Source organism: Stegodyphus dumicola, chromosome 7 (assembly GCF_044657685.1).
Source record: "Stegodyphus dumicola isolate Sdum_Otavi_A_Nest chromosome 7, ASM4465768v1".
NCBI lineage: Eukaryota > Metazoa > Arthropoda > Arachnida > Araneae > Eresidae > Stegodyphus > Stegodyphus dumicola.
This window is the reverse complement of record NC_140774.1, coordinates 8,731,290-8,746,360: the sequence shown is the minus strand read 5'-3', so window position 1 is coordinate 8,746,360 and position 15,071 is coordinate 8,731,290. Positions and strand designations below refer to the sequence as shown.

At 36.7% G+C, this 15,071-nt stretch overlaps 1 protein-coding gene across 1 annotated transcript in view; it reads left to right on the top strand.

The window, feature by feature from the left end:
• LOC118195454 (A disintegrin and metalloproteinase with thrombospondin motifs 6-like) overlaps positions 1 to 15,071 on the top strand; it is a 493,619-nt gene that overhangs the window by 366,856 nt on the left and 111,692 nt on the right. Inside the window, exon 15 of the mRNA XM_085819861.1 lies at positions 4,999 to 5,119. Coding sequence (XP_085675987.1) covers positions 4,999 to 5,119 — 121 coding nt within the window. The remainder of the gene's footprint in view (positions 1 to 4,998; positions 5,120 to 15,071) is intronic.

Below are 15,071 nucleotides of genomic sequence, written 5' to 3'. Positions count from 1 at the left end.
TGCTATTCCCAGAGAAAACGTAAAGAGACCATTTATATTTGCAAAATTTGCAACGGATCTCCCGCTTATTGCTTAGATTGTGCGAAGGTGACTCACAAGTAAAATGATTTTTTCCAGCTATAATATCATTGTAACCAACTTATAATAATTCATTTATATTAATATTATATAATAAGCACAGACTAATTTCAAATTAGTGGTCAAAAGGTCTACAGTGAAATACTTTCAGCAAAATTCTAATTATCAGAGGAAGTCCTTCAACAGTGAATTATTTATGTTCAAATTTTGCGTAATATTAATGCTCTGTTCAAGTGCAGTAGATTACATTTATTGTACTTTCAGTGATATTTCAGTGTCAGTAATCAAGTTTAAAATATTAAGAGTCAAGTTTAACCGATATTTACGTTAGGCAATTTAAAGTGTCACCAGTGAAATAGTAGCAGCAGATTCAAGTCATACTCGGAAGTCCACTACAGTGATTATTATTATTATTTTCTAATTTTTATTCTTTTACTTATTTTTTATGCGTGCGAATGTGTTCAAATTCTGCGTAATATTGATGTTCCGTATAAGTGTTAGCAGTGTTAAGTGATTTTTTGTGTCGTTAGTGAAATACCAGTGTCAGTAATAAAGTTCAATGTATTTATACAATCCAGTTTAAGAGACAGTCACTCTAGGCAATTAAAAGTGTCCTCAGTGACATATTGTCAGCCAAACTCCTGTTATCAGCGAACGTCCTTCAACAGGGAATTTTTTTTTGTGTTCAAATTCTGTGTGATATTAATGTTCCCTATGTAATATTAATGTTAGTAGTGTTAAGTGATCTTCTGTGTCATCAGAGAAATATCAGTGTCAGTGATCAAGTTCAATTTATTAAAAAAGTCCAGTTTCAGCGATATTCGCGTTAGGCAACTTAAAGTCTTAGTTATCCTCGGAAGTCCTCAACAGTGAACTATTCGTGTTAAAATTCTGTGTAATATTAATACTCCGTATAAGTGTTAGTACTGTTAATTGGTTTATTGTGTTATCAGTGAAATGTCAGTGATTTATTAGCCATCAGTGAAAGCTTTTACCAGTGAATTAATTGGGCTCACATTCAGTGATTTATTGGTGTTTAGAGTTAGTGTTACTGGTGTTACATATTTCCTACCGTCACCAGTGAATAAATGTGACAGTTAACATTTATAGTCATCGCTATGCATCATAACATCCAACAGTCTCGATTGTGCCAGCATTAATAAGTGTTACCCTCAGAAAGTTTTCTTTTGATATTTGGCACACTTTACTCTTCAATGAGATCACTACGAAGCTCAACCACTCGGAATTTTAATCGCCTTGCAAACAACTTAATGTGTAATTCTGTTTCCGAAGCTGATTTCTCGAAACAACCACTCTGCCTCCCACAACATGTTTCAACCTTCACAACATCATCAAATTCGTTAACAGACTACTTAGCGATTATCGTCAAACTCCACGAAGCTTATCTCTAAGTTGCCCACACGAAGCGCTGTGACAGATCTTTCCTCCCTAGCGACATTTTAGAGGATCTGAAGCAAAAATTGGCAAAGCTTGTAACAGCTAACAGCTGTAAAGACACGCAGCATCAGCCAGGTTCAGAAAATGGCTAAAAATATCGACGTCACGACTACATCAGTCACGCGGTTTCTAGGCGTAAAGACCTATTCTCAAGCAGTGACAGTCCATAGACAACCAGTCCGAACGCTTTTCATCTAACCGCAAACAGAATCCACGAGCAATAGGCTTGAATAATAACTGGCTGAGGAATTCCCGCTCACCGACATAGGAATTAAAGTTCAAATTGTGCGTCATATCCAGAAAGGTAGCACAACAGTTGAGTGGCATAACCAAGTTAATCAACACTCTTATTAGCGAAAAAGGAAAGTCTCTGGTGAACATCAAACCTCCAACAGGCCGGCTCCCGAGAATAGCCATTCACGACAGCCTCAGTGGAGATATCTACTACCAACACTTCAACAACAAAGTCTCGAACGTGCTCTAGAATCACAACACAGCATTAGCAAGAACTCAGTAAAGGTTTTAAATCGGCTAAAAGATCGCGGCAACAAGGTCAAATGGATTACAGGGGTGCAAACTAAATAGCCTTCCGAATCATACTGCAGTCCCCACGCCTTTGCACCTGCTGGAAAGTGTATAGAATCACCGAGCACGTTAACACCAAACGCTGTTACCGGTATCAGAAACTTGGACACACAGCAGCAGTGCAAAAACAAAGTATATTGCGCATTCTGCGCAGAAGGGCACAATGTGAAAGATGACCCACATGCACCAATTGCGCTGATTTCAATAGCAAAACAAGTAACACCCATGTGACCACCCAGCCCACTAAACAACATACCCCACAAATCAGAAATACGTTGGACGCGTCAAGCGCAGCACCATGTACTACTAACTCCTCTTCTTTAGTCTCCAAGCCTCCCACAGTCAGCTGCAAGACTCCGTACCACAGAAAGATTTTATAATACTTACCAAAGTGCACTCAAAGTCAGACCCAATTAAAATTGCACAAATAAATCTGCAAAGAGCATATGCATCTAAAATCATAAAATTAGAAATATTCCTATCAAAAAACCCAAAAGATAATTTATTTATTTGTGTATTTGAGCCACTGAGCTGACTTCCGACCTTAGGCGAAATGCCAAATGGAAAAAATTAGCTCAGTGGAAATATATCTACTACCAGCAGCCTCCAGCCACCAAGGTAGGGGCTGACAGTCCAGCGGCATTTATTTCAAATTATTAATATTTTGGATTGGATGGGATGGATGAATTGGATGGAGCATAAACACGAAAATACAAATGTAATAGAAAAAATAGCTCTGTACGGAAGCAGAAGTTTGGGCAAACCCAATGTATTCCCGTAAACTAAGAAAAATTCCAAATAATTTAAAGACGTTTTCTTCTCAGTTACAATAGAGGATATAGGAAAACATCGAATTCTGCATTGTGCCAGATTGCTAAAATTTCCCCTCTTTTCATAGCAGCAGAAAAAGAGTCCATAAAAGCAGCTGTACTACACATAGGGAAGAACTGCACCCATAATAGAAACGAATTCAAAGCAGAATGCTACTCAACTCCCTCACACCCGTATGAGCAACATCCTGCAGGGAAAACCAATATAACTCTCTGCATCAACAAAGAGCCATTCATGAACAAATTCCCACAAATTTGCACAGATGACTCCGGCCTAAAATGTGAAAGTGATGTGCTCTAAAAGTATATCTCAGTAGCCAGTCAACCGAAGAGAAAATGTTTCAACTAAAATAGTGTTTTCTAGACAGAAGCGATTGCAATATTGGAAGCCATCAAATACAGTATTCACCACCCTTTAAAACCTCCTATTTTTTACAGATAGCTTATCCGTTATGCACACAATAGCCTCCCAACGAATAGATTCTCAATAATCCAGGAAATACTCAACACTGCCTCTAACATAACCAACCAGCTTTTCATAATATCATGGATCAAAGTTCAGTACGTTTAGCAGCAAGGGCAATGAGGAAGTGGACGCCGTAGCAAAAGAAGCAGCCAAAGTTATAAATGCAACGAAACCAACCGTTTTATGGCAAAGCTCCCACTTCAAGATGCATCTCAAAAATACATTTGAAAGAGCATGGCAAAAGAAAGACGTTTTCCAAGTCAGTTAGCTCTATTTTAGCAATAGCGCGTTGGGTTTCTGTTTTCAGTTCAAAAATTGTTTGTACCCAAGTAGCACACGACGTAGCAAAGATGTTACTACGACCACTTTGCAACCTCTCGGACCAGTTTGAAACGTCTTTGCTACGTCATGTGCTACTTGGGAAGCACTGACCTTTGACTCCACAAGAAAAACCGGCGTGGTGTTAAGTTGCAAGATATGGGTAGCCAATTAACGTCAACATTTCTGAAAAATCACACAACCAGTAAAAGCACTTTCAGCAAATCGATGGTTTTTCTTGCTGTACGACATGTGGCGCAATCCTTTCGACACCATATTTCTTTGAGGTTCATATCGTACAAGTAAATCCTCAAGAAGCTCGATAACATGTCACTATAATGTACTTCATTTACAGTTAACCAACTCAATCTCAAAAGAGACAAATCCAACTGCGATCCATTTTTATTAACCTCAATGACTGCAGATAACAAAAGTCAAACATATATTTTGCCAACTTAAATATAAAAAATGGTAGAAATATAAATCCGCGTATCCAATGCACCACCTTTTATGTTCTTCTTCTTACTTACAATCCTCATACCCGTTCTTCCCTAAAGTGCGATTTCCTGAAATCTGATGTATTCGTTTTCTAATCTTATTTAGCAAACAATAAACTTTTTTGGCTTCAATGTAGGTATTTTTCTTTATTTTTCAATGATCGATGCAGGTATCTTCCAGAGATCAATCCTTCTCTTTCAGAAATTGACGCAGCTGTCTTTCAGAGATCGATCTTTCTCTTTCAGTGACCTAAGATGTAGAAATGTTTTTCCTCGTTCAGAGAGCGATGATAAATGTATTTTTCAAAGATCACCACTTCTCTTTCAGAGATTGACGCTGGTATTTTTCAGAAAGCAGTTTCCTCCTTGAGGGATCGATGTATGTAACTGTTACTGTCGTCCTCTTTCAGGGAAAAATAACGTTATCTTTCAAAGATCGATCTTCCTCTTTCAGAAATCGATGTTGCTGGTTCAGAAATTAATCAGACATCAGTTCCCCTTTCTTTAAAATTATTTTGATGTAATGCGTAATTTAATATAAAAATAATGTGAACGTGGGTCTTAATCATACTTAAGTAATTGAAAAATTAAGTAATTGAAAAAAATCTAGTTTACCAAGGCACGAAAACAAGATGTAAGATTCTTAATGGGTAAAATTTTCAAACTTTAACCAGAATTTTCAAGAAAAAAAGCGGTTAATTTAATATTTGCTGTTCTTATTTGACCAAAATGAAACACAACTCACTGTTTCATATGTATATTTCAGCATGTAGCCTGCGACTGGGCCATAGATTCAGAAGCTCAAGAGGACCGTTGCGGCTTGTGTCATGGAGACGGTACACAGTGTGTCACAGTCCGTGGCAACTTCACTCAAAGGTTGGGAATAGGTAGGTCAGTAATGAATCTGGTGTCCACCGATAACATCGCGGCAAAAACATCGTGGACGAAAACGTCGCGGAGAAAACAACGCAAGGTGAAAACGTCGTGCTACAAAACATCGTGGGAGAAAACATCGCAAAGAGAAAACATCGCAGTTCTAAAACATCGTGGTACAAAACATCGTCGTAGAAAATAAAGCGGTTTAAAAACATCGCAGTTTAAAAACATCGTCGTCAAAAATATCGTGGTAAAAAATAAAGTATCTACAAATCATCGCATGACGATAACATCGCAGACATGCTTTTTTCAGGTTTTAATAATTGCAAATGGATATTCCCATAATGATTTGTGAGCGCAAGGTGTAAAGAAGGATAAATTTTACTTTCACATATTTTATTAACTAATAAATTTTTGCTGAAAACGTAAGAAGGAAACTTAAGCATAGAAAATTAAATGTAACTTATAGATTATACTTTTCATGAAATATTAGCAGTAAAAACTTTATAAAAATGATTTATTAATGGCCTTTGTTAGTTAACTATGTCTGTTTAAAATTCTATTAAGTGCTGTAAGTTGCATTAATTTTTTATGCTTAAGTTTCCTTTTTATTTTCTCAGCAAAAATTTATTAATTAATAAAAAATATGAAAGTAAAAATTATCCTTCTTTCGATCTTGCGCTCACAAATCATTATGGGAATATCCATTTACACTTATTAAAGCATGCCTGAAAAAAGATGTCTGCGATGTTATCGTCATGCGATGATTTGTAGATACTTTATTTTTTACCACGATATTTTCAACGACGATGTTTTTAAACTGCGATGTTTTTGAACCGCTTTATTTTCGACGACGATGTTTTGTACCACGATGTTTTAGAACTGCGATGTTTTCTCTTAGCGATGTTTTCTCCCACGATGTTTTGTAGCACGCCGTTTTCGCTTTGCGTTGTTTTCTCCGCGACATTTTCGTCTGCGATGTTTTTGCCGCGATGTTTTCGGCTGTAACCAATGAATCTATCAGCGGCTAAATTGCTGTTGTATTGACATTCAAAGCTATACAGTGCTAATGTTACTTATTGCAGATGACTCTTTTAAGAGAGTTGTTTGGTTACCTTGTGGAGTCATTAGGGACGTGCAAAATGTACAATGCTCTCACCGGAACTCGAACTTAATCCTTTCGAATGCGCGCCGAATGTGCTACCGTTACACCACAAAGGCATGCAGGAAGGAGGGAGAAAATACCTTATAACCTTAACAAAAGATTATAAAGATAATTCTGCAAGGTTTGGCTTTGAAGTTCCTGAAATGTTTATCGTGTGATCAAAGCTAAAGCCATTGCAGTAAACTGTGGTCATGATTATTAAAAATATTTTTTTTTATTCTCGATGCACAAATATGATCGCTCCAACAGGCCTTTAAACCTATTCTGAAATCATACATTAAAATACTGTTAAGTCATGGTTTTCTTGCTGTCCTCCACTTTCGTTGGGCACATAGTCTGTTAATATCAATTTTATTTTATTTCTTACGGTAGTAAATGAGAACGCGTTATGCATGTCCCTTATGGACCTCACTACACGGTTTGCCTTTATGTGCTTTACATTGGAAGTAGGAAACGCGGGCTAAGTTTCCAGAGTGATTTAGAAATTTTCGCTGCACTGCTTACCCAAAAAGCCCCAATCTCAGGAATGAGGGTTATAAAATCTCAGACAGACAAGGAAGGGTGTAAAACATGTTGAAACAGACGATAAAAGTGGCCATTACGTTACCCAGCCAGATGGCCGAAACCACTACCCTCTAGAACAGCAGAGGCTACCCTTTTGGATAGTAGAAAGCAAGGTCATGCATTTTATACCCCCAGAGCACAAATAGTGAGAATATAGTACCAGTATGCACGATCTCGGGGAGGGGGGATTTTTTAGGGTAAGGAAACAAAAGTCGGTAGGAACGAAATGCAGACAGAAAATCGGATGTTTTAGAAAGTTTGAAAAAACACCTATCTTTGGGAACTTCTTACTTGTGCCACAGACGATGCTGAATGCACCAGTGTGTTATCATTCAGGAAGGAGCCAAGCACTACGCTTTCAGATGTTATTCACTTGGAAATTACTTGATGGATACTCTTCATTAGGCGGTTGGGAATTTCCGTATAGACAATAAATTAAAATTTCATCACGACTAAGAACGACTAGAACTAGGGTTTGACGGGTTTTCAAGTAAATTTGTCACATTCGATAACTGGTTTCAAAAATTGATATTTTTATGTAAAAATTAATTTTTAACTCATTTGATTTGTAACTCATTCTATGCAGCTGGCAGCAAACACATTTTTTCAACGTTGGCCAGTGCTTGTGCATTGTGCACTGCACAATTGCGCCTGAGCACGTGGAAACAATGTGCCTAACCGATTTATTTATGTTAGCACGTATGTGCAATCCGTCACGAGTCACAACAGTTTTTCTTAATACTATAAAGTGAAAACTGGAAACAAAAATATATAGTTGTTATATTTGGTAAAAATAATATAAGTATTAGGTAAGTTCCTATCCTTGTATTTGCTATTTTGAATTTTAAAACTTTATTATATAATTTGTTTTCTCAAAAATTAATATAAAATAAAAAGCTTTGGCTTTTGTCTAATGGGATTTTATGTAAAAAACAGGGTGTTAAAATAATCCATATTTTCTTTCACAACATTTCAACATAAATTATGTCTTTATCAAGTTTCGGAATTAGATTAAAAAGATAGGTGTTTTTTCAAACTTTCTAAAACAGATTAGATTTATTTAAATTAGATTAATATTAATAGTTAAAATAATAAAATAAACTTCAAAAATATTTATTTATAAACTTTCATTTCATTTTTACATAAAAATGAATAAGTCGGAAGTTTGGGATAGTTTCAAAAAGTTATGGTTAGACAAGGCAGTCTGCAATCATTGTAATAAAATGTTGAGCTGCAAAGGATCATCTACGAGCAATCTACATAATCATTTCAAAGCAGTTCATAAAAGAATTATCGACAAGAAATCAGAAACGATTGGCGAAGAAGAAACGCCTACATATTCCTCTTTAAAAAAATATTTGAAATTTCTGAAAGTGAAAAGGAGTAGTTTAGAAGAAATGACATCCAAATTTGCAGCTATGGATGGATTTTCTATTTACAGCATTACAAATAGTTCATTCATTCGACAGTCTTTTCAACAACAAGGATATTCATTACCAAGAAACAACTCTGGAGTAATGGATCTCATTCATGTGTTTTATGACAATGTTAAACGTGAAACTATTATTGAATTAGATTCAATAAAAAAAGAATAGGTACACAAGTAGACTAGAAAAAGAAATCGTAGATATTTAAACATTAATATACCAGCCATATCCTGCTGGTAGGTGACTTCAACGCGTCAAGCCGTCTACGGGGAGCTCGTGGAGAGAACAATAGAGGTGCAAAGGTTCAGGAATTCATAGCAGAACACAGGCTCTGCATAATTAATTCTACAAATTCGCAGCCTACCTTCCAGACAGACAGAGCAGAGGGATGGCCTGACTTAACTTTGGCATCTCCGCCACTTTCACATCACATCTCAGACTGGAAACTACCTGATATTCCATCAATTAGCGACCACCTATTCATAGAATTCACTCTTGGAATCACAAGCAATTATCAGATCAAAAAACGTCCCACGGAGGACATCATAAGTTTCTCAACCTTCTAAGGCCTGAAATTCCAGACCTTTTGCAACATTTGGATAATGCAGAAACGGAGGAAGACCTGAACGAGATTTATCAGCACCTCATTCATACTTTAACCAAGGCGGCTAAACTTTCTACAGGATCAAATCCCCAAAACCTCCATCCTCAATTAACTGGTGGACTCCTTCTTTGAAGGCGCAAAGGAACAAAGTCCGAGCTCTGAGAAGAAGGTCGCAAAGGGAAAAGGATCCCACTCGTAAACTCTCCCAGAAGATAAGTTTTAGGAAAGAACTAGCGAAATTCAAAGAGAATATTTTAAAAGCTAAAGCAGCGTCTTGGAAAACTTTCTGTGCTGATATTAAGAATGTTTATGTCATAACTCAAAAGATCGCCAGTGATAAGGTTTTCCGACCGCTTCAAATACCTGCCGAAGTGGCTACTGACTGTCCAACTCTAGGCGATAAAGTCAAAGAGATACTAAAAGCGATGTTTCCACCAGACTCAGAAGATGATGACTCGTTGCAACAACAAGAAATAAGGGAAAAGTTCAACAACAAAAATTGGAACACAAAGACACGAGACAATGCAATGTTTACCCTCGAAGAAATGGACCCCAAAATAAGAAGCCTACCAGCGAAGAAAGCTCCGGGGCCAGATGGACTAGATAATGCGATTCTAAAGGCCATCCAAAAAAAAAAACACCCAAGGCTCCTACAGGCACACTGTAATGCTTGCTGGACACTGAATGCATTTCCCAGACAGATGAAAATAGCAGAGGTCGCACTTTTTAATAAAAAAAGGGAACGATCCAGGCAATCTATCATCCTATCGCCCAGTAAGGCTCCTGCCTTCCATCAGCAAACTCCTAGAGAAACTGCTACTAAAGAGACTAAATTTTTACTTAGAGAAAGGAAGAATTTTAAGTAACAATCAATATGGGTTTAGGAAAGGAGTATCTACAGACATGGCTGTCAACAACCTCATAGACTTAATACAATGTAACACAAACGAGAATCAACACACAATATTCATCTCCCTCGACATTAAAGGAGCATTTTACACGGTCTGGTGGCCGGATATTATGCAAGAATTAGACAAAGCCAACTGCCCACAAGAACTTTTAAAAATACTTAGAAGCTACTTGGAGGAAAGGAAAGTCCAAATCCCCCTGGAAAATGCAACAGTTACACAAGACCTATAGAGAGGCTGCCCACAAGGATCCTGTTTGGGACCCACTTTATGCAACATTGTCGCAAATACAGCCTTTTCCCTATTCGATCCAATAGACTGCAAGCCTTCGCGGATGATTTCCTAATAATAGAGTCTGGAGTAAAAGACATAGAACAAAGAGCGCAACAGGCATTCAATAAATTCGTTAAATGGGCAAGCAATCACAAACTACACCTCTCAGCGGACAAGACCAAGCTACTCTTCATTGGACGAAAGCGAAAGATGAAACGTAATCCTTCGGTTAAAATCAATGGTCATCCAATTAAGTGCGAAAGGTCAATAAAATATTTAGGCTTTGTTATAAACAACACCCTCTCCTGGATGCCGCATCTGAAAGAACTGAAATTTCGTAGCAGTTACCTCACAAATCACATGCTAAAGACGATGGGGCTTGACTGGCGAACTCCCTCGTTAATAGTAAAAATTTGGTACAAGACGATTCTCGAAAGAATCCTACTATACGGAGTGGCAATTTGGGCAAAGCAACTAAATCAAAACATGAGAGGCCTCCTGAATACAATCCAACGACAGCACCTACTACTAATCTGCAGAGGCTACAAAACCACATCAACCGCTGCCCTCCAAGTACTAGCGGGGACTCCTTCCCTAGACCTCATGGTACAAAGAGAAGCTGCGATTTCCAGAGTCTTAAGATTACGCCAAAACTGCACGTTATGGGCAAAAACGTATATAGCCACTGACTTTGAAAATAGGATATATCATACAATTAGTCACCCTGCCAGCCTCAATATCTCCAAATCGATCAGCTTAATACATATCCCCCCTCTCCATAATGAAAAAGCGATCTATACTGACGGTTCCAAAACACCTAATGGTACTGGCAGCGCTTTTTGCTTAGTGCAGAGAGGCAATGTACTGTTCGTATGGAATAGAAGGCTTGACAGCAATAACACTTTTCCAGGCTGAGCTTTTAGCTCTAAGGGCCGCAGTCGCTTACTCAAAACAGAACAACATTGGAAAGCTCAGAATTCTCAGTGACTCAACTTCCAGTCTACATGCTATTCAGAATTATCTGAACAGAAATCGCATCGTACAAGCAAACTAGTCAGAGCTCCTGGCACTCCAGGAAGAGAATAGGCCGGCTTTGTCATGGGTTCCGGCTCACGTCGGAATTTTCGGCAACGAAGAGGCAGGCAAAGGCGCAAAACAAGCAGGAAATAACGTCTACAGAGAGGAGCGGTCGGAAAAAGTACCGTACTCTTACCTTAAAAAGATGACGCTAAAGGAACTTATGGAGGTATGGCAGCAACGTTGGACTTCAGAAACCACAGGACGAAGGGTCCATACTTTCGTCCCAAAGGTTTCATTGCTTCAGCGAGGCCTAGCAAATTACTTAACGCAATTCTACTCAGGACACGGCCCTTTTCCGTCCGATCTTAAGAGATTCAAACTTACGGACACGGACATTTGCTCATGTGGAGAGATTGGCGATACTGATCACTACCTCTTTAGCTTCCCAATGACAGCCAGTTTACATCTAAAGAAACCACAGGAACAATTTCGTTCGAAATGGGTGTAGCACCTCCCCAAGAAATTCTCTGATCTTAAAAAAATCAAGGATATAATAAAATTCTCTCAAGAACATACCTCTTCCATGAGTGGAGGTAACTTCAAGGGGAAACCAGTGATTGAGTAGAGTTAGTATTCCTCTAACTTACACAAGCTCATGCTCTCACAGAATAAAATAAGTGTCGTATTCAATGATTATATCAGCGAGCTCCCTGGAAAAGTTAGATTATACGGAAGAAATTAACACCGGAAAAATTTATTAGACGCTTTGTCAAGCATTGTTTCCGCGAAGAGAACAGTTTTATTGCCCACCTCATGAAAATACTAAATGAAAGTCAAGTACGTGGACGTCCCATTATCACTTGATTTGAACTAGAATTTCATCGCAATTTCTGAAATGCACTAATCCACAGCAGAATTCTCTTAACAAAGAAGCTTTACAATCCTGAATGCAAGTGGGTGCCAACCAACTATATTGAATTAAATTTAATAGAATTGTAGTTTCAACAACCATGGTATCATTTATATTGTGCTGTATCGTCTCGTATGTATCTGTATTTCAAAATGTAAGCAGTACTACTACTATGTACAACATCTGAATATTTGCAATAACTTGAATATAAGCACTTGTAGTTAAATGAGGCTTATGATAATGACTAGATCGACTTTTAGTATTATATTTAATGTTCAATCCATCAATAACTGTTCATCGAATTCTCATGTATGCATCTTTTTGGCACCTGAAGAATTTGTGCCGAACATAATAGCAAAGTAACTGTATGCACTAATATAATTATAAAATGCAAAGTTGTATAGTCTTGTATATATCTGTACTGAAATAGAGAAGGTGGTATTGCTGATCTGTATAGCATTTGAATAATTGTAATAACCGTATCTAAGTATTTGTAAGTTAATGAAGTTGATGTTACTACTAAGTTAGGTTTTTTTTTTATTATTATATTTATCTGTGTGAATATAAATTTAGTAGAATGGTAATTGTTTGTACTATAGCATCGTAAATACTTTATAGTATAGTCTAATGTATCAGCATTGTAAAAGAGGAAGTAGTATCACTGCTACGTATAGTATTTGTAAAAATTGTAACTAAGTATTTGCAGGAGAATGAAGTTAATATTACAATCTAGTTAAGATTGGTATTGAAATTACTATTCATTCCAGTATTCACTGTATCTTGAAGTCTATCGCACGCATCTAGTTTGTAAATGAATAATCTGTGTTGATTATATATTTAATAGTATGGTAACTGTATGTAATATCATATTTAATAGTATGGTAACTGTATGTAATATCATATTTAATAGTATAGTAACTGTATGTAATATCATAAATACTGTGTTGTTTAGTCCTGTATATATTAGTGTTTTAAAAGAAAAGGTAGTATTATTGCTACGTACAGCAATTGTATAGTAGTAATAACTGTATCTAAGTACTTGCAGGTTGATTTTTATATTCTATTCATTGCATATTTCATTATTAACTGTCTCTTGAACTCACTTGCATGTGTATGTATATATAATATATATATATATATATATATTAATTTTTTTTGTTTTGTATTTGAAGTATCTGAGTTGAATATAAGTTTAATAGAATAGTAAAATATGTACTAAAATATCACAAATACTGTGGTGTATAGTTCTCATGTAACTAATTGGTACTCTTGGTTTAAATTGCAACAACAGTATTTATTCAATTATTGATAGGTTAAAGAAGTTAACAGTAATGATTAATAGGAACTTTGCTTATGGTATGCTGTAAATCTAACATAATTCTGCTATCTTACGGTAAGATGCATTTAGAGGGTTTTAACTCTACGTCCTATATAGCTATTTAGGAAGTTCTTTTTGAAAAAAAAAAAAAAAGATTTGTTTTAAAATTGACTGGTGTACCAATGTTTTCATTTTATCCCTAAGACTCTAATGTTAAATTGTATATAATTGTGTGAATAAGAAATGTCTTATAATTGTATATCTAAGATGTATGTTTATGTAGACTATTTATTTTTCTGAAAACGGTAATTGTCACCCTGGTCACGGGAATTTTTAAAGAACTGTGTAAAATTGCATGTCTGAAATCAATATTAATGGCTGAAGTATGTCGCAAAGGAATGATTGTAAATAAGTTGTGATAAATGTATGACGTATGTATTAGAAGAAAAAATTGTAAATCCAGACTATGTATTGAAACCTCTGTTGCACACTGGCCTTGTTTGCCCATGCATCTCTTTGTTTTAAGACTCAGTAATTGCCGTCTGACCTGTTACCCACTCCAGTTGTGGTGGAGCGGGTAGTAGATAGCTTCCGGAGGCAGAGGCTTTAATCCGTGTAAGGCAGTCTGCTAGACTGCAAGGCAACGGAGCCCCTGTTCTCTGGTGTATAATATAATAATATGCTTAGAAACGAATTGAAGAAAGAAAAGTAGAATTAGCATCTCTTCTGCTATATTTGCAAAAATCCACAAAACATTCCTAGTTTGTGGTGGACACAGCCCACTGGAGCTGTGTCCACTGTTGGTGTTGTATGCACCATTGTAAACGCTCTCTTTTGTGGGAGGGAGGGAGCGAGTGAGTGGGATACACTCACTTTCTAGTATATAGTCTTGTATCATAGAGCCATCTGGCAACTGTCTTACTTGCAACTGGTGCTCATGTGACAGTATGGATTTCACAAGACAGTTGTGTAGCTGTAGACATTCTCTAGCACTTTACTGAAAGTACGAAATACTGATCGTCATTGGTCATTATGGCTCTTGGGTGATCTTATCATGGACTTTTTGGACATTATTCCGCTGTTTTTAAACTGATTCCACAAACTGGAGATGACACTTGGTGTTACATCAAGTTCTCTTGCAACCTGAGCTTAGAACTGCCCTCCCTCAAGCCTCCGTTTCGACTAAGCGATGATGTATACTCATTAAAGTTAAAAAACAACAAAAAACAAGATTATTCAAGAAAGATAGTAAAAATTACTAGTGTGTTGCAGAGCGGAATGAGTTGAGCTGCAGGACGCGAACTTTTATACCTCCTGTTGGCACAGCGATATCCAAAGGAATACATAAACTCATCTCAGCGACACCAGCACTATAGTGACATTGCAATCATCTGTCTAGGTTCTGTGTGGAATTTTAGGAGAAATGCGGGAAAATGTTTCCCATCTCTTAATTTTGTTTACTGGTGTATATAAATACTACGTAGGCTTTATGTAAAAAATCATTATTAAAGCGGAAAAAATCGTTATTTTGTTCATAAAAACAGATTTGCTTCGGATTATTTTAGGTGTCTATTAATAATAATTTAATTAATCTATTAATAATTTAATTTGATTAATCGATAATTTGCTAAAACGTCAAAGAAATAGCATTATGCATGTCTACTTCGATACGAAATGACAGAAGGTAATTCTAAACTCAAAGCATTCAGAAACATAAACTGTATTAACAGAATTAAGTTACCTTGAACTATCGTATATTTCTACTATTATATTT